Below are 23,372 nucleotides of genomic sequence, written 5' to 3' on the forward strand. Positions count from 1 at the left end.
TGTACACATATTGTGCTTCAAGTTCAACAAACTTTGTGGTTTGGTCAACTAGAATTACCCTAGTGTGTCAATGCTGGGCTCTGCTACTTGCAAGGTGTTAATGAAAACCATTCCAGTTTGCTCATCCTATTCAGAAAAAGTGGGTGGTGGTGGTTTGTTTTGGTGGTTGTTTTTGTTTGTTTGTGGTGTTTTTTTTTTTTTTTTTTTTGTTTGTTTTTTTTTTTTGGTTGGTTGGGGTGTTTTTAAGTGCTTCTGTATTTTTATTTTGCTGCAATGCTTTTACCATTTGTGGAGTCACTTTGTAGTAGGATCATGGGAGGATCTTTAAACAGGAAAAAGCTTGGTTGGAAACAGAGGATGCTGTGATCTGCATTTTCTGTGTTTCCAACTCTTTTACCCTTCCATATGTGGAACAATTTTCACTGTATTTTTTGATTTATTTTATTCTAGAAGTTGTCTGCTACAAAGGAAGAAAGAAAAGTAAGCTTGCACTTCAGACTGCTTTTTGAATATCTTTCTAACACAGTGGTGTTCCAGAAGATGATAAAGAAATGATAGCAGCTCCAGAAATACCAACTGATTTTACTCTCCTTCAGTAAGTGCTTTAAGAATTTGTAGTTCCATTTGTAAATGTACTGTCTCTTTTTTGTGTTATGGTTTGCTTTCTCTTGGAAACAAGGAAACATAATAAAGGATAGTATTCTATATTCTTTTTCTATTGAGATGTTGATAAAGCATTGTTTTAATTTTTTTCTTGAGTATTAATTCAGCAGTAACTTAAATAAGCTTTAAAAATATTCTTTAAAATCGAATTTTAAATCAAGTAGTTGAAATATTAGCCCTTAACTGGGCGGGTCACTTAATATTTAAAATACGTGATGCCAAGTGCTTTAGTTAAAGCCAAAGTAATGGCTTCCCTCAGCATAATTTCTTTGCTGTTTTTGACGTAATTTTAAGCATTTAGTCTTCCCACAATTTTAAAGAAACAGACATTTGAATTTCTGTCTTGGGGTAATTTCCAAGATTTAGAATTAGGTAGAGATTACACTTTTGGATAGAGAAATAAAGTGATTATTTTAAGCAGACCAAAAGAATCCAGTTCATCCCCCTTTATTGTCAAGGGATTGGCATGAATACATTTCTCTAGACTGTTGAAATGGATTAACTTGGTTATGAAGTCTAAAAAGACACAAAGATGCAGTTTTGTATCAATGAGTTTGTGTGGGTGTTTTTTCTTTTCAGTGAGAAATAAAGATTAGAAATAAATTGGAAGATGGTTTAATATGAAATAATGTTTTTACAAATGTTTATAATGGTTTTGTACTCTGTTGGTAGTTCATTGTTTAGTGGAGCGTTTGGAGTTTGTATTTAGTTCTTTCCGTGAAAATAAGAACATCTAGGAATATTTGAAGAAGAAATTTTTCCCATTTTTTTCCCTTCTTTCGTTCCTCCCCCAGCGTTCTGATGGAGGCTTTTCCAGTCCATATCAGCTTACATAGTCAGCAAAACCAGACATGGCAGAATCCATGTCAAAAGTCAGCAAGCTCCTTTCAGACACTTGCAATAGTGAGAGACTGTAGGTTTCTGGAGTGTTTTAGAATGTTAAAAATAAATCCATAGGAATGAGTCTCTGTGCCTCTGGTGATCTTTCTGATTGGTTTGTTAATTGAATCAGGAAGTGTGTATCAGTAAGATAGTAGCTGAAATTCATTGTTACTGCATCTGTGTGTTAAAACGAGGTCTAGGTAGCGTCATTTAAGTTAAATTCTACAGGAAATGTAGAAATAGAGAATACACAAGCCAAGCATTCTCTGTTAATAATTCAGGTCATTTCACATACCATCTTCCTATCAGTGTTGGCAATAAAGGATATGTGTATCAATGCAGCATATTTTACTGTGTAGGAAACCAAATAAATGAGTTTGTGTATTTAGTATGTTTTTACCTTATAAGCCTAAACAGAACTACAGCTTATCTTTTTTGGTGAGGAAACCTGACATAAACTTATTTTCTGTACCTTTCGACATAAGTGCAAACCTCTTAATTATTTCCTAAGTTTCTAACAGCATGAAGAAATCTGTTGAGACACTTTGGTTGTCAGGGAGAGTGATGCTTTTGGGGTTTTTTTTTGCTGTTGGGTTTTTTCTCCTTCTCATTTTGTTTAAGTATTTGTGGCCGATATTTAAAGCTCTTTGCTTTTTGAGATGTTGTCATGTTTGTCACATGCCAAAGGCATGGTTCCCAGCCTGCTGCTATTTTCTACCTACCCTCAAATCTTTTAATCTTACTGTATGGCTTCCTTCACAGATACGTTGTTGAGAGGAGACAGGATAGGCTGCGAGTGTGGGGATATGCTCTGTTCCTCAACAGCAGGCTTGGGAAAAAAACAGTTTCACTGTTGGTGTTGACTTACTGGACTGAGAGCATACTGTGATTTTATGTAGTATATTTAAGAACGTTTCTGATGAAATGTGTAAATGGTTTGTCTTTTCATCCTTGCAGGGAGTCTGAAACGCACTTCTCTTCCGATACAGACTTCGAGGATATTGAAGGAAAAAATCAAAAACAAGGCAAAGGCAAAGTATGTTCAGTCTTCAGGGATACTGAAATATTTCTACTGTTATAAGTTGAAGAGCTTAGCACTTGCTTTGAAGTTGAATGAGCAAGGAATATTTTCTGAAAATGCTGCAAGTGTTCTGTGGCTAGAGTTCATATTTGTATTTGCATGGAAAGGCTTCATCTTGACTGTTTCAGTGGTATTTTCTTAGTGCTCTGAAGGCATAAGGGAAGTAGGGAAGGAAAGGATAAGCTTTGATTTGATTGGTTTCTTGGCATATTTTCCATCCTATACTTAAATTCATCACGATTTCTGTGTCTTTTAATTTGAAAAGTGAACAGAAACCAATTATGCTGTTAAAAGGGGTTTTTTTAACAGGTTGCGACAGGAGGTTACAGTAGTGGAGTGGGAGGTCTAAACCCAGTTCCCAGCCCTTCTCTCCCTTCCTTGGACAGTTGTCTTCCCCATGTGCCTCTCACTGGCTTCACACCCACCATGTGTGGCTCCTTCCCTGCTGAGTGCTGGCCTGGACTGTGACCCCTCATTGGACACCCCATGTGCCTGTACCAGTGCAGAGCACCTGGCTATTGAGAGGTGGTGATAGATTGTGCACAATGGTCATGTAATTTGTACTTAATGTTTTTCTTTCTGTAAGTCATACTTGATTTGAGAAATCAAATATGAAGACACCTGTCTGCTCTTCCTCACCCCCACTTGCAAATGTATGTTCATATAAAAAAACAAAAGGTTAATGAATTGCAGAGGAGACTTCGTGATGTTTTAAGGGAATCACCTTAGCTGTTTTAAAGGAAATACGTATAATCTGTTTTACAATTTAAACACGAGAAAGATCTGTGTTGTACACTATCACTAATCACATTTTTAGTTGCTAAAAGATTTTAAATGAGGGAAGGAGGAAGGGGAACCTGCGGAGTTCTTGCTGGTCTTTGTATCACTCAGGGTCTGCTGTTCTCAACTTTTGAGTTTATGTATATATATACACACACATATATGTAAAATATTTAAAAAATACAGTTGCTGAAAATCAAAGGCCTTGTCTATATTTGTTATGGTATGGATAGTGATTTCTTTAATACTTCATAGTAATTAAGTAAAACCTCTTGTGTGTGTGATTGCAGACCTGTAAGAAAGGAAAAAAAGGACCAGCAGAGAAGGGGAAAAGTGGAAACGGAGGAGGGAAACCTGGTGGTCCAAATCGGATGAATGGACATCACCAACAGAATGGTGTGGAAAACATGATGCTCTTTGAAGTAGTTAAAATGGGCAAGAGTGCTATGCAGGTAAGACCTGGGATATCTCTATGACTTGGATGTAGATACAATTTAAATATAACAATATTTTCCTCTACATGCAGTTTAATCAAATGAAATCTCAAGTAATTTTTTCCTTCAATTTGCTAGTTTTACTTGTATATAAAGATCAAAATAAAGTGGTTTTTCTTTGTTGATGTTTGAATTCGAATAAACTGATTTTTCATTTTAAAATGTTATTCATGAGTAATTACATATATAATGAATAAATTCATACTATGATTCAAAGTAAGTTTTTAGTATCCGGAATGAAAAAAGGTTATTTTGGATTGCATGACTTTAAAGTTCTTTTTGTGTGGTGGTAACTAAATACAAATGTGGTTCAGACTTATTGTTGTCATAGAACTTAATGAGAATCTGTAGTTTTTACATGCATCCAGACCTTAGGTTATCTGAAAATATAGCTGCTTCTCTTCTTGCACCCAAAGTAAAATCACTAGCTACAACTTAAGAGCTCCTCTTTAAATTTCCTGATCCAAATTCCAGCCAATTACAGTGTAGCCATATACTCTGGCCAAGTCAACTTAGGGGAAATTTAACCTGTTCAAGTATCTACGTTAGGCACTCTCTGCGCTGCATTTACTTACAGGACTGAAGTCAGACTATTAAGAAATGCTGCTCTGTTTTTGCTGGGTTTTTTAAAAAGTGTTTGCTTGTCTGTAGGTCTCCCAGTCAAGATAGGGTTAGAGTGTAATAAAGTGTAAGTCTGTCAGCCATGAAGCTTTCCTGCTGACTCACTCCTGTGACTCCTTGGCATTGTGGAACAAAGACTATCTTTGGGATTGGAAGTCTGGAGTTTACAGCTCCTGTAACACACATACAGGAAGCTGGGTCGCTGTGCAGTCCTCTCAAGGTTTGCAGGCTCCTGCATTACAGCTGGGAACAAGAACACATTACTTTGATGTATTTGCATGGAGAAATTCTGATACTCCCATCATTTGTTTTGCTCGATTTCAAAGTGGATGGAAAAACAATACTTCTCTAACTGTTCCTCTGTGTGCAACTTTTACAGCCAGTTATCAGTAATTGTATCTTCATGACATTTTAACTGTTTAAAATGATATACAGTCAAAATATTTTGCTTTCCAAGGGCGAAATGGACCTTTGCCAGCTCTGATTACTCTCTTGAATTGGGAAATTGATACCTGAATCTTTGTCAATTTTTTAAAATTAGGAAAAAAAAAATTCTCAAATTATTTCTAAAATAAAGTCCATTTCAACAGTCAGAGTACAAAGTTTTTTCCATGGCCCTCAGCGTTTGCTTATCTGGAAAAATTTCGGTAATAATTTTAAGTGAATTATTTTATTTTAAATTCTATTCTGTACCTTCTGAATTAGTTGACAAGGTGGTGTTAAGTCATAAGTTGGACTCGATGACCTCAAAGGTCTTTTCCAACCTAATCCATTCTGTGATTCTGTGAATTAGTGTCTGTTCTCTGAGAAAAAGAGGTGGTTCATTCACAGAGACAAAACACTTCAAGAGATGACTGTTTTGCTGGAGCTTCTTTAAATTGAATAGATTCTGAAAACAAAACTGCCTAATTGAAATATTTATTGCATTCCTATCATTCTTCAGTTCTTGCATGGTGACCTTCTTTAGAAGCCAAATTTGAAGATGTTTTCTTCATATTTCATCCCTCCCTTTAGGTCAATCCCCTCAGTTCTAGTTCACAGATTCTATTCCTACTGGAAAGACCATGACAGTTTCACTTTGAGTTTTTCATACTTTTTGTCTTGCTGACAGAAGTTGAAGTTGTGCATCACACTGTACACAATCTGAGATTCAGGGAAGAGGGATTTAGCTGTATCTCTGTTCAGATGTTTTTCTCAATGGCAATATGTTCTATTTGTCCTCGCAGCGATATTGCCTGTGAGGGTGAGCACTGAGAATACAGACAGGAAGCTTTGGAGATGCTTCATAGTCCAACTGTCTTTGAAATTCAGAATTCAATCATTTAGGGAAGGGTATGAATGTATTAAAAAAGGTCAGACCTGAGTGAGTCTCTTGTACCTGTGTTAATAAAATTGTGTGATTCTGTGCTTTTATGACCTTGGCAGTAGATGGTTTGTACTCTACAAATGGATGGTTAAAACATAATTGCAGGTAAATTCTGTTTTCTCAAAATGATTATCACAGGTTTAATTGCTTCACATTAAGGTTTTTTTTAATAAAACGTGCTTGTTCCTATTTGGCTTAGTGACTACAGAGTAATTAATATCCATGGAGTGTAGGGCAGTGCTGTTGATCCTGTTACAGCAAATGTGGCTGAAGCAAATTCATCAAAGAGGCACATTTTTTAAAGAGTATAGGGAGCTGTAGCTGTTTGAATTGAATGCACAAATAGTATCTTCAGAGAAGTGTCAATAGTTGGGCAGAGCAGGAGGAGGGTGTAAATAAAAAACGTGATTCTGTAAAATACCCCAATTATTTTTGTATTCTTCCTCCAAAAACGTTACTGTGCTTTATGTTTAGGTGTCAGTTTTGTACTGGTATATGTTTATAGAATAAAATGAGTTATTGAGAACTTAAGACAGTAAAAGATTATTTAAACATTTAGTTCTGTATTAATCAAAAAAGAGGGTTCAAGTTACTTAAGGGATGAAGAACCACTACTTACTGGAAAGCAGTTAAGTAACAACGTCTTCAATTTAAGAAAACTGAGCAGTGCCTTGTATTTGTTTTCTTTCAGTCTGTAGTGGATGACTGGATAGAGTCATACAAACATGACAGAGATATAGCACTTCTTGATCTCATTAACTTCTTTATTCAGTGTTCAGGCTGCAAAGGTAAGATACTGAAATGGTTACTCATCCATTTAAGTAATATTATAGTATGTTTCTCAGTCTTTGCTTTCATACTACTGATGTTGTAGAACTGTTTCATCCCCACAGCTAATTTACATTATCAAGTTCTTGGAGTTAAATGACTATTTCCGAAGGTGGGAGCAGGAGGTTTAGAAATATTGTACTGTAGCTTAAAGTGTTGATTAAGCCTTTTTGTATTTACAGTGGTTAGAAGTCAGTACTGGTACTTAACGTGTGCTTCATCTTCTTCTGTTCCTGCTATTATTTCAGAAAACCATCTCTCCTAACACTGATAGTTCAGCTTGTTCACTCTTGAAATTCTAATTTGGATGTACCTATTTCTTTATGTTGATTGTTTTAAGAAAGCTTCATAGCTTTTATAGACATGCTTGTTTTAAAAGATATTATGGACAACTTCATGTTGCCTGTCTACAGTAAGACTGTGTTTCCATATATTTTTTCTTTATTTTCTGATTTTTCTTTGTTCATTTCCACGTCCTCCATTCTTTTACCTCACCTCCTTTTGAAGAGAAGGTAACTTGCCTTCCAGTGTCCCTATGCTTGATAGAGGAGGACTGGATGTAATTTGTTCTGCTCAAGTGTTTCTCTGTCCTGATAAAACCTTTAATGTGCGTAAATCTCTAGAAAGCTAACAGTGTTCCTCAGAGGTTATCTGCACTTTCAAGAGTAGTGACCTTTTGATTTTTGTTACAAGATAAAGCCACAGAATCTCTCAGTGCTTTCTGTGATGATCCTTGTCATGAATTTTGCAGTAAACTTTGGGAGGTCTAACAATTTGAAGCTAAGACAAATAGAAATTGCATGAAAGCACTCTGTTTATTGCAGTGCAGAAGATAATAAGTAGCAGTACAGCTGTTCAGAAATGTCTTGCACCATTTAGAATATTGAGTCCAAAAAGGTCACTTCAGATGGTGTAATTGCTCGCTGATACAGAGGTCTGGCACAAGTATCTTTGACTTCCGAATATGAGTGAGTGAGTAAATTCTAGATGTGTATGTACATGCACACACTTCTTGAAAAGAATAATAATAAACCCCACATATATAAATGGTACTAAGTGCTTATTATACATGGATGCTAGAAGAAAAAATGTGAAATTTATTAAAAATATACATGTGTAATCAGTAGGTTAGGTGAAAATGGATTCTTTTTACATTGTAGCAGTAGGTATGTCATCTGCCATCTACAGCTTTCATATTAACAGTGCTAATGACCTAATATCTAAATTGTAGGAGTTGTCACAGCAGAGATGTTCCGACATATGCAGAATTCTGAAATAATCCGAAAAATGACTGAAGAATTTGATGAGGTAAGTTAATGAAGTGCTGATTATGTATAATATTAATTTTTATTTTCTTTTTACTTGTCCTAATCTTGCTGCTTCACATTGCTAAACATTTATTTCAAGAATAAGGAGTTGCAAAAATTACAGGACTTTTATGAATAAAAATATTAAACTCTCTTATTTCACGGAATTTATAAAACTAGGAAGTAAAGCTCTGTGTGTATGCAACGTATTTGATTAGTGGTTTAAGAAATCAATACTGACTTTCAGTTTTTAAATAGTGGGAACTCCTACTATGGTGGCACTATGGGGGATCCCTCCCTATCTTGATGTTTATGTAAGGCTTTAAATTCTCTCTTAAAGTGGTTGCTAAATTTATGTCTATGCATTCATTAATCTACAAATTGTGGGGATTTAAATTCGATTATTCTCCAGTTGAAGAGTAATGCTTTTCCTTGCATGGGGATTATGGCTTTTTTCCCTTTAAATTGTCACTTTCTGTTCCACAGAGCGTTGGGGTAAATGAGCTGTGTAGGGGGTTTTTTTGGTGGGTGATGGGTGGGGTTGTTTTTGTTTTGTTTGTTTGTTGTAGTTTTTGTTTTGGGTGGGGTTTTTTTTGTTGGTTTGATTTGGTTTTGGTTTGGTTTTGGTTTTCCTGGGTTTGAGTGGTGTTCCTTTCATCTTGTGTTTCAGAGAACGTAAATGTAGCTTTAAAACCTCCTCCCCAAATTTGTGTAGTACAGAAACAATTCTCTCCACTGCCATCCCTCCAATAATTAAAAACATCCATAGCTTAAACTGAGGGGAAAATGTAATATCTTTTTCTTTAAAAGGATTTTAGCATTCCTTAGAATTACCTCAATGCATAAATAGATTTGATTGCTCTGAGGCAGTAGTTGTATAAAATTTGTAAAGCCACACCTGGGACTGTTGGTACTTGGGGTTTTTAATCACAGTCATGGTCACTTTTTTTGGTAACAGAATTGTAATGAACAGCTCTCAGATTTCTAATCCCTTTTCATGGATACTTTCTTTATTTTTCGATCTGTATTGTTGTTCAACCTCATAAAGAAACTATTCACAGAAGCACTGACACAAATGATTATTTTTTTCTCCCAGTCATTTTACCATCATTTGTAAAGGCTCCCACATCAGGAGAGGAACACACGTTTTTTATATTCAAGGTGTTGTAGTAGGTAATTTTATGACTTCAGGAAGTTTCAGTCTATGTAAGCATTTCCCTGTAAACATTATTATGATCCTGCTCTGACTGTTCCTAAACTTGTCACCTAACTGTCCAGGTGATGGTTCTAGTGTAATGAAGCAGATTTATAATGCATATAATTTTTTTTGTTTTTGAGTCAAACAAGAAAGATAAACTAGTGGTTAGAATGTTGTCTTTGTGTTACAACAAGCCTCAGCTGCAAAGTATATGCATATTTATGGAATCATATTCTTCTGATGTATCATTTCTAAGGCCTTGGAGATTTTGGCTTTAAAGTTGTACCCATCTCTTCTTAATCTTTATTTAATGAAATAACTTTTAAGATGTTTGAAAGAGCTTCCTGTTTCTTTTTCTGTGTTTTAATAGGATAGTGGAGATTATCCACTAACTATGGCTGGCCCCCAGTGGAAGAAGTTCAAATCCAGTTTTTGTGAGTTCATTGGAGTACTCGTCCGACAATGTCAATATAGCATCATATATGATGAATATATGATGGATACTGTCATTTCACTGCTTACGGGGCTGTCAGACTCACAAGTCAGAGCGTTTCGGCACACTAGCACACTGGCAGGTCAGTGAATTATATATTTATTTGGGTATTGCTTATGTTTAATGTTTTGTGTTGCACGGGACAGAATTACTCTGGTTAAACTTCTTGATACTCAACATTCAGCTTGTGTTTTATTGTGTGATACAGTTTTTATCTAATGCAACTTGCTTTGGGACAGCTTTTTATCTTGGATTTTTGGTACTGAAAAATACAGCACTATTTTAAAGCATTCTTTGCTAGCTTAATTTTTATTGGTACTTAGTTTTTATTGCCTTTAAGTCTAGTAGAAAAAGTAAATAGAAGCAAACTTTTCTGTTGATTCTACTAGTTTGTCTTTGGTCATAAATAAGGGTGTAAATCTTTTTAATCTCAAACGCAGTTGAACCTGTTCGTGCTCTGCATTAAGTCAAAAAGAAGTTGTAGTTTATGTTGGATGCAATTTTTACTACAAACTTATTTTGTGCTACATATTGAGGCCATGGTGCAGTGTAAAGTAGCAGTTCCAGTCTTTGCATTAGAAATAATTTAAAAGAATTTTTTCGTCAGTAATACAGTCTCTAAATTTCTTTGTTTTATGTAATTGACCTTTTCACATAATTTTTTTCCCAATCTGTTTAATTGTAAAGAAATCCCTTATGAGTTAAGTACAGAGTGTTTCAAAGAAATATGTCTTTGTATGGACAAAGGATGAGCTTCTAGGGTAAGTCCTAAACTTGCACTGATTACTGAGGAAGGATTGTGAATGATACTGTGTGGCTGTCAGCTTATATGAGGTTATTGTACCAATTTTACTTTGAACAAGGTAAATTCAGCCTCTACGTGGAATTGAGGTTTTGCCACACTGGAAATAATTATTGTTAGCTTCCCTGAACCTGGCTGATTTACAGCTGGCTTCAGTCCTGACTGTCCTGTCAGCCCTTCTATATCTGTGATAGTTTTCTTGAATTTACATTAGCACACTGCACATGGGGCTGCTGCTGCTGTGTGAGACTTCCACCAGCCAGGACATTTCTTATGGAGAGAGGAACAAAACCTTTTTATTTCAGGAGAATTTCCAGATTCTGCTGTATTAGCAATTCTGACTGTTGTACTATATGACTAATACAAATTCTAGGTCTTAAATAGCAAGTTTTTATATAATTTTTTTTTTTTTTTAATTTGAGCTGTGCCTGAATAAAAGTTGCAGAAATTGCCCTGTTGCATGTCAGTTTCTGTCACACAAAATATTTTTTTGTAGCCATATGTTTGCATTTGTTCACATCAGTATCAATTATGTTGGTTTTGTGTGTTCATCTTGAGTTTTACTGTTTGTGTTGTTGAAGACTGTATTTTATACAGAAAAGAGTGCCAACAAAATCCTTGTGTCCATGTTTACTGGTACTTCTGGTAATTTTGGCTTCTGTGATTAGCTGAGACTTGTTCTTTAATCTTGATATCCTTGGAGATCACAGTGTGAAATGATATTTCCATATAACTGCATGTCTTTTAAGCCTTGCTCATCAGCTTTTTGCTGGTGGTACATGCACAAGAATTTTCTGTGTGTTCTCTGCCAGTGCAAGCCCTTTTATGCCTTGTTACAGGAGCTCACAAGATAAGCAAGTACACAATTGATCACCTTCTAGTGTCTGAAAATGGGGTATTATTTGTATGCACCCTTTTAAAAAGGGTTGATTTAAAAAGAAAAGCACACAAAAGATCCTGTGCAAGTGTATTTTATATTTTGCTTTTCTGTTTTCTGGCTTGTAGTTGGCTAATGTGCTTTCTCTGCTTTTGCTAATAAATGAATCTTTGAAAAACCTGCCCCTTGTGAAAATTAAATTGAGGGGAAAAGACTGGTGTGTTATGGTGGCATTGGTTGTCTAAGACATTTCCTTGTCAAGAAAGAAACTTCTTGTATATTTAAGACTGAATGGTATCAGTCTAACTGACTCTGATAATGGAATTCTTTTAGTATTTCTTGAGCTATGTTTGTAAATTTTATATTCTGTCTTCATTTTGGGGAGGAAACATACCCTCTATCGCAATTCAACAGTAATAATTTGCTTATAATAAAAAGAATGCACATAACATTAAAGAAGCGACAAAAAAGAACAGAATAGCAGTGTTACATCTATTGTCTTGGTAAATAATGATGCAGTGCTTGGTAAGACATTGCTCAAGTTTGTGTATCTAAAAATTTACAGTGACTATATTTTCATAAATACAGAAAGGGTTGACAGGAAGAGGTGTGAAGATTTTTCTTCTAAGTTTTTTTTGATCAGGTAACCTTTTAAATAATCCTTATTCTTTTCACTTATTTTTGTAGCCATGAAACTGATGACTGCTTTAGTGAATGTGGCATTAAATCTAAGTATTAACATGGACAACACACAGCGGCAGTATGAAGCAGAACGAAATAAAATAATTGGGAAACGAGCTAATGATAGGCTGGAACTCTTACTACAGAAGAGAAAGGAGGTTAGTGCAACTCTAGATGGTATGCATAGGATAAGTGTTCATAAATGACAGCGAATAATTAATTTTGTTCTGTAATTGGTTTTGGTAGTTATTAGTCTCTCTATTAATATTTAAAAAACTTTGAAAGGTGCTTCTTACTGTTGGGTTTTCTGTAAAAAGAAATAAATGTCGAGTCTTAAAAATAGTAGTGTTGTATTAAGGTTGGTGAGAGAGACCGCAATCAGTAATAGATACAATTTTGTTGTATTTCTCGATGATCTTCCTACACTGAGCTCAAATATGTACCAAGAATTACCATACATTGTCAGGTTTTGGCTTCTAGAAAAGACCTCTGTGATCTTGGAGCAAAATACTGCTTTTTATAATGATCTCAGCAGAAAGTGTGTTTAAAGGCTTTAGATAAGGCTTTTTTCATCTACAGAAAGCACTATCAAAATTGAAAATTCAGTCTACTTCTATTTTCTTTCTTTTGTGTAAAAGAGACTTGCTGATTCATTGCTGACAGTGTTGTCTTGTTGAAAGCCCTAATTCAATCAGGTTTCAGTTTTTACTTTTGGGGCAACTAGTGGTTTGGTTTCTGGGTTTTTTTTGGTGGTTTTTTTTGAGTGGTGGTGTTTGCTTTCTTTTAGGTTTTTGTTTTTTAGACATCAGAAATAACTTTTTGATGATCAAAGGAAACATCTCACCTTTGCTCTTCAGCGTTTGTGCTGTTACCTGTTAAGGGTTTTTTTTTCCTGACAGTTTAGACAAACTAACAAGTTTGTCTTCTGGTCATCTCCCAAAGATCTTGCAGTTCGAGACTGATCTCTTAACCACCTATTCAATGTAGTTTTGTTAGATGTGTGTGCAGGGCCAGTCCTAGTGTGAGTAATACAGAGATACATAAAAAAAGCACCGATATTACTAGAAAATGAAATCAGGTTTTCTTATAAATTAATTAAGAAGGACCTTTCAGAAACCCAAGATATCTTTGTTGCACTTGAAGAACTGTTTTCCAGTGGTCAGAATTACTAGAATTTGTATGCTGTGGTAGATACAATTTCTTAAATAATAGCATATTGTACTGTGAAACAGATCTGTGAATATTTCTAAATCTATGAAAGGATTTAATGGTCACACTTAAAATGTTAAATGTTAGTTTATTTTGTCTAGCATCAGCACCATCTGATCTGACTGTAAAAATGCTGCTCACTGTTTATGTACTCTCTACATTCTTTCAGCTTCAAGAAAATCAGGATGAAATAGAAAACATGATGAATGCAATATTTAAAGGTGTTTTTGTGCATAGATACCGGTAAGTTTCTCTTAGTAAGTAATGTGTAGCACCATTAATCTATTCTGGAAGCTGTTGACAGGTTATTTCTGATTATTCATCTGTTTGAACTTACTGCCCCACTTCCCTCCACAGAGATGCAATTGCTGAAATAAGAGCCATCTGCATTGAGGAGATTGGAATATGGATGAAAATGTACAGTGATGCCTTTCTCAATGACAGCTACTTAAAATACGTGGGATGGACTATGCATGACAAGGTAAACTGCACTGAGCAAAAGGAGCAGAACCAAGAAGCAGAACTCCTTGGGTTTTGTTATTGATATTTCCAGACTAGGTTTGGATCTCTTAACTGTTTGAATTGGTCACTGCTTTCCTTATCACTCAGAAGTACTGGCATTTCAAAATATGTATAAGCCAGACTTGAATCTTTTGAATATTTTTAGAGAGTACATACAGATTTTTTTAAGGAACTGTTATTTGTAGGCAAATGATCTTTTCTATTTATTTATTGCTGATGCAAACTTGTGATTCATAGTACTTAACTACTTCAAATTAATGCATGTGATATGGACAAATGTAGCCCTGTAGCCTGGCAGTTCTCTGTTTTGCCAAGTTAAGAAACTCTGTAGCGTTCTCATCTAGCTGTAAAAAGCATGGGAAAAGCCCCCTTTTATGCTGGTGAGTGCCTCAAGCTGTATTTACCAACTACCACCTAGAGACTATTCTCTGCTTGGAGAGGTCAATAGATAGTTTACAAATATTCCCTGACTCATTGTTGAGTCAGCACATTGCCTCAGTTCTTGCATTGGAAACTTTAAGCTATTGACTTTTAAGTGAAAGAAATGAGGGATGCTGAGTCTTACTGTGCTGTTCATGGGCTTGGTGTAAAAACCCAATAACCTCTGACAGTGGATGATAGAAACTGCTTGAGATCATCTATACCTTAAAACATGTTCTCTGCTGAAGTAGATCTTGTATTTCAGGAGGAATATTTCTTCCATTATCTACTTAGTAATTCTGACTGCACAAGGGATGGTCATCAAAGATAGAAATATCTTGAGTGTTTAGAAAGAACGAAACAGGTGTATTTTGATTTATGGAGATGGTAACTGCAGTAAGACCTTGGAGGTTTTTGTTTGGTTTTGTTGCTTCACTGCCTTGTTACAAACAAGGTTATATTCTTATGTCATTAGCATGATTATTAGTAGTATATTGTGACAGCATTTAATCTTTGTCTTTGAATTAATTCTGACTGTAAAAGAAACTTGTCTTGTATGACAGGAAGGTCACATTTGTATCCTATACTTAACTTTTAATTCAGTTCTTAATTTTCTTTTAGCAAGGAGAAGTAAGACTCAAATGCCTAACTGCGTTGCAAGGGCTTTACTATAATAAGGAGCTTAATTCCAAGTTGGAGCTCTTCACCAGTCGGTTCAAGGTTAGTGTAACTTCTTACTTCTGGTATATATGAATTTTTTTTGAAGTTGCATTACATTTCTTTCCTCTTCAAAAATATTTTCTTTTGTGTTCTTAGGACAGAATTGTGTCTATGACTCTTGACAAAGAATATGATGTTGCAGTCCAAGCAATAAAATTACTCACTCTTGTTTTACAGTAAGTACATATATATTTCCTTATCTGACGTACAACACATACTGAAACTTGAGTGTTTCTCATCCCTGTGGGTGAGGCCAGCAGCATGATGCTTCAGATAATCTGAAGGCTATAGAAATGTCTGTACATCTTGCACTCAAACAAAATGGAATTTCAAAAGTAATCTGTCTAGAACAGTGTTACTACTTATCTCCCACAGTTTGGTAGGTGTAGGGGAACTTTGAATTCAGCCTCATAGTTAAAAACTATCATGGAATGTTTGAAATGAAGAACACGGAATATGTTGAACGTTACGCGGTAGTTGAACTCTTGAGCATAACCTTCTAGCAGTAGCTCGTATTTCATCATTATATTTTGTTCAGGAAGACTTTGGAACTAAGACTCTGAATTTTAGGATGATAAACTGAAGGAAAAGGTCTAGGTTCTCATTCATTTCCATCTCCCTCATTAGAGGTCATACTTTGTTGACTCAGCCTTTTTTGGTTTTTTCTTTCTTTCTTTCTTTCTTTCTTCCCATCCCTTCCCCTAGGAGTAGTGAAGAAGTTCTGACTGCAGAAGACTGTGAAAATGTCTACCACCTGGTTTATTCAGCTCATCGGCCAGTAGCAGTTGCTGCAGGGGAATTTCTTTATAAAAAGTAAGATGGAGAAATTACAGTTAACTTCTTGCTCCTATAGATTTTTGTGCATTTTGTGTGCATTAATATGATGATTCTTACTAGTTTTAATTAAGGAAAAAATGAATCATAAAGTGGCCTTAAGAAAGAAGAGAAAATGTAACATTACTGTATTTCCTGAACTGCTGTAGTTTTTCTAAATGGGAAATAGAGAGCAGTTTTGAAGGCTGCACTTTGAAAGCTTGTACCTTCAGGGAATATAATAAAAATGTTCCTATGTCTTCTCCTTTCCCATCCTTCCTGTAAAATGTCTTAAAATGCTTACATAGTTTGGGGCCTAAAACTTGGGCTTGTGTCATAATGAGTGTTTTCCCATTTGTAGTTCCTCCCCTGTGCCTGCCTCTTCCCCATTGTCCCATATGACCATTTCATAAAATATTTTTCATTTTAAAAAATCCACTAAAAATCCAACATGTGTCAAGTGTGTAGGAGAACAAAATAGAGTTTCCGTCTAGTACTTACCAGACCTCCTTCCAGTATTTCCTAGCTGCTTTAAAGTCTCCTGTAGGGAGGATCAGAAAATACAATTTGCTAAGGCAGAGCATAGGACCTCAAGCACCTGCAATTATCACTGATGTTTTTAAAGCATTTTGTTACAATTATACATTCCACTGGAAACAGTCAGTGGAATATCGACTCAGCATATATAAAACACATATATGAAATGGTTCAAATGATACTTGTCCCAAATTACTTCCTTTCAAAATAAAATGTAGAGCCAAGCAACAAGGTATTTAGTGCATAAAAACCAGATATCTTGATGTGAATTGACTATGGTGAAGGCAAGGAAGAAGAAACTTGTCAAGAAATAATTCTTCTTTTAGGCTTTTCAGCCGCAGAGATGCTGAAGATGATGGAATACTGAAAAGGAGGGGAAGACAAAGTCCAAATGCTAATCTTGTGAAGACATTAGTGTTTTTCTTTTTGGAAAGTGAAGTAAGTTGGGTTTCAGGGATATCCTTGTTTTTGTGGTGTGTGTGTGGGTTTTTTTGTTGAGCTTTGTTCTAATTTTTTTCAGTTACATTTTGTTGTTGTTTTTCTTTTCCCCACTCATCGGTTAATAATGATCTGTCCTGGTTTTCCTGTTGTTTGAGCAACCTGGGGGTCAGAAGACTGTTTTGTGTGGTTGTGTTTATTTGAAGGGTCTGTCAGTACACTGTGTTGAGACAGGCTGCGAGTGCTACTCTGACAATCGTGATGATGTGTAAATGTAAAGAAATTGTGATTTAACAGAGTTAAAAGGGGAGAGAGAAAAAAGCAGAAAAACCCAGCAACCTCTACCCACCTATCCCCCAAGTTCTGACAGATCTTGTAGCACTACTCCTTGTAGCTGTTGGTCTGGATTCATCTTTTTAAGTTAATTGGGGAAGAAAATCTTCAGTTTAAACAGAGAGCTTGCAAAACTTGCTCTGTATTTTTGCCACAGGCAGGAGCCAAGTGCGAGAAATACTCTTTATTATAGTTCTGTAATGAACTTCATTGCTGATAAAATACTTAATCTGTTCTCATTTTAGTTGCACGAACATGCTGCTTATCTTGTGGACAGCATGTGGGACTGTGCTACAGACCTCTTGAAGGACTGGGAATGTATGAACAGTCTTCTGCTGGAGGAGCCTCTCAATGGAGAAGAACGTAAGAGATTTTTGTAGATATTTGTTTATATTGCTGTGCAGTTTTTGTTAGGCTTGAAATAAGGAAAAAGATGTTTACATGTATTTTCTATGTTTCCATGACTGTAAGAAGTCACTAAGACCAATTATGAAATGTGAGGAAGAGTAGAAAGAGATCACCACGTGGTATGGAAGTGTGACACAAGAACAATGGTTAGAAGAAAAGAGAAGGAATTAGCGTGCAGTGTTGCCTTGTTGTTCCACAAGTTCAGGCTGCACTTTTGGCATTAGAGAAACTTAAGTTGCTTGTGAAACTGGTTAATTTATTGTTACAAATACCATATGGAAAAATACTATAATTTCTTTAATGTCAGTAGATCCAAACAAAACCCCCGACTTAATTCTGTAATTCTTAGGTCCTAGTAAATGGACCTCTGAGAAGTGGAAAGGAAGTAAAACGATTATAAAACTTAATATTTATTCCATCTGTTTCTGTGACTCCTCCAGTGATATTCCCTCAATTTTTCAATATTTTCTGGTGTCGTTTTATACAGTACTTATTTTCTCTATCCCCTCTGCCACCCCCACCTCTGGAAATGAGCTGTTGGTCTACATGTCTGTCTTTTTGCCTTTAACAAAAAAACCCAAAAAAAAACCCCAAAGCCCAAGCAAAAACCCCAACATATTGTGATCCTTGTGGAAAGTGAAAAATAAGTTGTGTCTTAATGTCTGTTTCTTAAATTTCAGCTTTAACGGACAGACAGGAAAGTGCACTGATTGAAATAATGCTGTGTACAATTCGGCAAGCGGCTGAATGTCATCCACCTGTGGGAAGAGGAACAGGGAAAAGGGTAGGAAGCAAAAAACTACTCATCCAGAGATGTGGGAATGGCTCTGTGGGGCCAGTGTGGGAAGAAGGAAAAGATTGGAGGCTGTTGCTGCTGAAGGGACTGAGATAGGAGATTCAGCTTTGGTCTCCACAGCCTCCATTTATCTGACTACCCTGGCTAGTTTGCTTTTTCTGAATGTTGGCATGTGCTTAGTACTGTTTGAACTACTGCATTTGTTTGTACTATTGAAGGTAATAAAATTTGATTTTGAAAACAGTATTGGTTTGAAAGGAGGACAAGAATCAATGTTTGGGAAAAGCTAAGACTATTTTCAGTGTGAAAGAGCAAAATGAGGGAAAGGAAAATACATTCCATAGTCTCTTGGAAGAAGGCCAGTCCACCGACTGGCATTTCTGTGATTATACAGAGTTTAGACAGCCTCTTTTACTGAGGCATTAAGCAGTCTTCTCTCAAGACTGGTGCATCTTTTTGGTAAGAAATCCATTTAATTACAGGTTGAAAGCTTGTAGGAAGATAGGTTTGACAAATTAATTGAGTAAATATCATTAAAAGTTCTAAGCTGAAGGGGTTCCCATTCTTACGTTGTCATTCCAGTCATGTTATTTTGTTGCAGGAAAGGTAAACCTTTTGTTATAGGTTATCACTTCTGTTTTCAAGATAATCTTAATAGTGTTACGACTAACTTTGAATTGCATTTTTTGAATGCTGAATTGTTGTTTTTTTTCTTTTTATTTTAATTGCACGCTTCCCTCCTGCTTTACGTTGATATTTTACAGTGATTTTAGAGGTCCATGTACCTAATCATCATTTCATTAATGATAATGAAACTTTGCACCAGAACTTTTAGTTGTAAAATCCTCACAATACCAATATTTTAGGTGCTGACAGCAAAGGAGAAGAAAACCCAGTTGGATGACAGGACAAAAATCACTGAGCTTTTTGCGGTGGCGCTTCCTCAGTTGCTAGCAAAGGTAGGTTTAATTTCATTTCTCACTGATGGATTGTTGTTGATTGTTTACAAATATATTTCTGTAATTAATAATACAGCTTGCCACGAGTTTTATTGTTTTTTTTCTTACTAATCTTTGTTTGTATTTACTTGTTCTGTAATGAATTATGTTGTCCAAGACTTTTTCATCTAAACTTTTTCCTTGCCGATTTTGCAGTATTCTGTAGATGCAGAAAAAGTCACCAACTTACTGCAGTTGCCACAGTACTTTGATTTGGAAATTTATACAACAGGGCGATTAGAAAAGGTACAGTAACATCCACATGTTAACATAAAAGGAAAAGTCCGAGAATTTAGACTTAGTCACGGGAATTTCAGTCACCATTCTAGGAGTGTTCTTTTGTGTAAAGGAGATTTTATTTATTGTTACCCTTACTGATAATGCGACTTGGATTTCAGAGTTGTGACTGGCTGCTCTTTTTAGAGATAATGAAAGTTTGAGTTTTCTAAGGCCTTTCTGGCTGGTTTTAACAGAAAATCTTGCCAGTTAGATGAACTTAAATCGAGAATATTTATTGCTGGGTTATGGTCATATTTGAGATAGCTGTCTGACAGATCAAGCTTGTAGAAACAGCTCAGTAAGTTTTCTTTTTCTGTCACTGAAACTAGAAAACCACCATCATCGTTGCATGAAAGAGAGGAAGAATACCAGATCACAAATGATGAAGTTACTGCTCTCATTTTATCTCCTATGCTTATGAAGTTGGTGAAGCTGTTCTCATCTCTACTGTCTCCTTCTCAAATGTGCTATTGCATTGTGAAGGAAGTAGCTGGAAATCATTAGAGTCAAAAAGTGATAAAATGGTGTAGTTGACAGCATAGCCTGCAGTGATAGAGCAGCACTGAGTAACTCACGTTGAGGGGAGGAATATGTGAACAGCTGAAGTTGGCTTTAGCTGGCGGACAGTAGAGTGTTATGAAACTAAATCTTCAATTAAACAGCTTTTAAGACACACACAAACATGCATAAATGTTTGTGTGAGTGGGAGGTAAATACTTCTGTGTTGTTCAGTTGTCATTGCAAATTCAAGTGTTAGGTAAGACCATACTGACAATAGCAAATTTTTAATCACTTTGGTGATTTGGTCTGTTACAAGCTCCAACTTGATTTTTGGTAAATAGACTTTTAGTTTCTCAGAAGCTTCACTGATTTTCTAGAAGGTGTTTGTGTTCTGTATCATAGTTACAAAAGTAGTAAACAGAATTTACCTTTTAAAATTCCTTAAGGTTTATTAAAAATGCGTGTATTTGTGTGTATATGTATAAATAAAAATAAATATTTTCTTCTTTGGCTCGTCTGCCTTGTAGCATTTGGATGCCTTACTGCGACAAATCCGGGATATTGTGGAGAAGCACACAGATATAGATGTTTTGGAAGCCTGTTCAAAAACCTACCACGCTCTCTGTAATGAAGAATTCACAATCTTTAACAGAGTTGACATTGCAAGAAGTCAGTTAATAGATGAATTGGCAGACAAGTTTAATCGACTTCTTGAGGACTTCCTGCAAGAGGTATTTTAATGTGCAGGATCACCTTTTCCTGCCCTTGTAAATATTTTCAGTATGTTTTTCTGTCTTTCTCTGCAAGCCAGAGCTAGGGATAGGATCTTCCCTCTGAATTTCAAAACTGTTAAGTCGAGTGCAATAATGCAACAGTGTCATTGCTGTCATAGTGTGAACACAGACTGTGTTTTAGATTAAGACAGTGAGTCTTTAATTTTGATCTCCTTTTGACAAGAATCCTTTGGGAATTTGAGTTAAGTTTCAGATAAACAATTAAATACATAAACTTTTTACTCTTAGCTTTTGAGGCTTACATTTTTGAGAGTTGTAGTATTGTATTTCCCCATGGATTCTCAGATGTACTATTGTAGCTAGTCTTGCCTGTAGTTGCATGTTACTGTTGTTAAATATCAAAATCTGTAGAAAACACTCCCCCTCCCTTCCTGAATGCAAGCAGATGCAGTTAGTAGATCAGAAATAACTTTGTTCCCACACTGTGTTGATCTGAAAAGTGAGAATCTTCTGATAGTGTATTTTACTGTACTATGTGGGATCTCTGACATTCAGACAAAACTTGTTTCTCCTCTTCATCTGTGGTGAGGAGCATAGGAAGTGTCTTTTTGACAGCTTCATTCTTAACGTTTCTTAAATGCATGTGGTTTATCAAGATCTCCTTTTTTCTCTTGCTTTCTGTTCTGAACTAGAACTCCGTTCTAGAAATCCTAAACAAGAAATGTGCCCATTTATTTCCCTTTGTGATAAAAAGAAAGAATGAGAAGTAAAGCAAGGAAATGAGATGTCAGAAGTTGGCTTGAAGGAAAATGGCAAATACTCTGGTGGAAGTGTTGAAATCCGTAGTTCTTTGATGGGTTGTGCAACTACAGAATAGTAAAGTTTGCATTATCTCTGCTAGACTTAGGAGGAGTTTCTTGACCTCAGATAGTTTATCTTATGTACAAGTAGATACTTTTTTGACCCTTTAATTTTTACTCCTCTTTTTTTACTAAATGCAACTTTGTCAGAACTTATGGGACGATTAGAACAAACCAGTTCCCTTACCTCTCTCAAAGCCTTTTTTTCTGTGATTGAAGTAAGATTGAAGTACTGACCTGTGGCCCATCTAGTCCAATGTCTTTTGTCTGACAGTGGCCTCTGCTGGATTCTTCAGAGAAAATAGAAGCACCTATATTATACATTGTATTCCACTATCCTAGGCTTTTTCAGTTTTTTTTTTCCCCCCTCCCTTCTCCTTCCTCCCCACCCCCCTCTCCTCTCTCTTCTTCTGCCTCTATTTTATGGAATCATGGAATTGTCTAGGTTGGAAAAGACACTTAAGATCATTGACTCCATTTCTAGATATGAACTGCTTGCTGCCTTATCTCTCTTAACTCTTCTAAAAGCATATGTGACATGATAAATAATTTAGAATCAGGTCCCCACCCTCTCCTTCCCCCCAGTTTGGGGGTGTGTGTGTGTGTGTTTGGTTTTAGTAAGTTCCCCAGTTCACTTAGACTACACTGCTTGAGATGTCTCACTATATGATTATTAAATAGGGGGAGGAACCTGATGAAGATGATGCATATCAAGTCTTGTCAACACTGAAGAGAATCACTGCTTTTCACAAGTAAGTTGGCTTCTGCACATGTCTGTCAGGGTTTGTGGTGTGGGGGATTGTTTGTTTTTAATTCAGTATCAGAGTTTGTGGTGAGGGGGTTGCTTGTTTTTAATATGATATATCTTACTTTTTAATGCAGTTTCATGGGGTTTTTTTGCTTTGCTTTTTTTATTGTGTGTGTGTGTTGGTTGGGGTGTGGAGGTATTCAATGGCTGGGTTTTTTCAACACTAATTTTTTTTCTTTTTTTTTTTTTTTTTTTTTTTGACCAGTTAGGCTTTTAGTAGTTGTTAACTTCAAATTGCAGAAAGAGTATTAGTTAAATAATATTTTTTGCTTCATTTCTAATGCTTCCAGTGCTCATGACCTATCAAGATGGGACTTGTTTGGCTGCAACTACAAGTTATTGAAAACTGGCATTGAAAATGGAGACATGCCAGAACAGGTCTGTAGTTAAAACATGTTCTTCAGGCAAAACTACAAATAGCTTTTGTTGCTCTCTTTTATTGGCCTTTGTCATCTAATGGTTTTTTTCCTTTTGATTTCAGATTGTTATTCATGCACTGCAGTGTACTCATTATGTAATCCTTTGGCAGCTAGCAAAAGTTACTGAAAGCAGTTCCACAAAGGTATGCCTTGTTCCAGTTGTATTGGTAAATAAACATTTGTAAATAGCTGCAGTGTCATCAAGTGGGAACTGTGATGGAATTAAGACTAGGAATTTTCTTTCTATTGATACCTACCTAATCCTGCTTTTTAAAATAAGTTCTTCTGAATTCATAGTTTTAGGAGTCACATTCTTGACTTACAAACCTAGTACTTCCTTTAATTGTTTTTATTATTTAAATGTCAATATTATGTTTAATTTGATGGAATTTTACAGTAATAGTAAATAAACGTGATACCTATCAGGCACAGTAACAATGCTAAGAAGGGGTAGAATGGTAGTTATCCCAGTATAGTCAGTCTTTCTACTCTCAAGTAGTGGAT

At 35.7% G+C, this 23,372-nt stretch overlaps 1 protein-coding gene across 4 annotated transcripts in view; it reads left to right on the forward strand.

Moving 5' to 3' along the window:
* The window catches only part of STAG2 (stromal antigen 2), a 76,094-nt gene that overhangs the window by 35,943 nt on the left and 16,779 nt on the right, over window positions 1–23,372 (forward strand). For all 4 annotated transcript variants that reach the window (XM_048318640.1, XM_048318639.1, XM_048318636.1 and 1 more), the window contains exons 2-22: window positions 451–595; window positions 2,503–2,581; window positions 3,697–3,858; window positions 6,579–6,675; window positions 7,947–8,023; window positions 9,591–9,795; window positions 12,080–12,231; window positions 13,452–13,525; window positions 13,640–13,763; window positions 14,846–14,944; window positions 15,041–15,120; window positions 15,650–15,757; window positions 16,621–16,732; window positions 17,311–17,428; window positions 18,154–18,257; window positions 19,136–19,228; window positions 19,424–19,513; window positions 20,575–20,778; window positions 22,323–22,393; window positions 22,740–22,827; window positions 22,931–23,011. In XM_048318640.1, the coding sequence (XP_048174597.1) occupies window positions 552–595; window positions 2,503–2,581; window positions 3,697–3,858; window positions 6,579–6,675; window positions 7,947–8,023; window positions 9,591–9,795; window positions 12,080–12,231; window positions 13,452–13,525; window positions 13,640–13,763; window positions 14,846–14,944; window positions 15,041–15,120; window positions 15,650–15,757; window positions 16,621–16,732; window positions 17,311–17,428; window positions 18,154–18,257; window positions 19,136–19,228; window positions 19,424–19,513; window positions 20,575–20,778; window positions 22,323–22,393; window positions 22,740–22,827; window positions 22,931–23,011 (2,262 nt within the window). In that variant the 5' untranslated portion in view covers window positions 451–551. The remainder of the gene's footprint in view (window positions 1–450; window positions 596–2,502; window positions 2,582–3,696; window positions 3,859–6,578; window positions 6,676–7,946; window positions 8,024–9,590; window positions 9,796–12,079; window positions 12,232–13,451; window positions 13,526–13,639; window positions 13,764–14,845; window positions 14,945–15,040; window positions 15,121–15,649; window positions 15,758–16,620; window positions 16,733–17,310; window positions 17,429–18,153; window positions 18,258–19,135; window positions 19,229–19,423; window positions 19,514–20,574; window positions 20,779–22,322; window positions 22,394–22,739; window positions 22,828–22,930; window positions 23,012–23,372) is intronic.

Source organism: Corvus hawaiiensis, chromosome 14, assembly GCF_020740725.1.
Source record: "Corvus hawaiiensis isolate bCorHaw1 chromosome 14, bCorHaw1.pri.cur, whole genome shotgun sequence".
Classification (NCBI taxonomy): domain Eukaryota; kingdom Metazoa; phylum Chordata; class Aves; order Passeriformes; family Corvidae; genus Corvus; species Corvus hawaiiensis.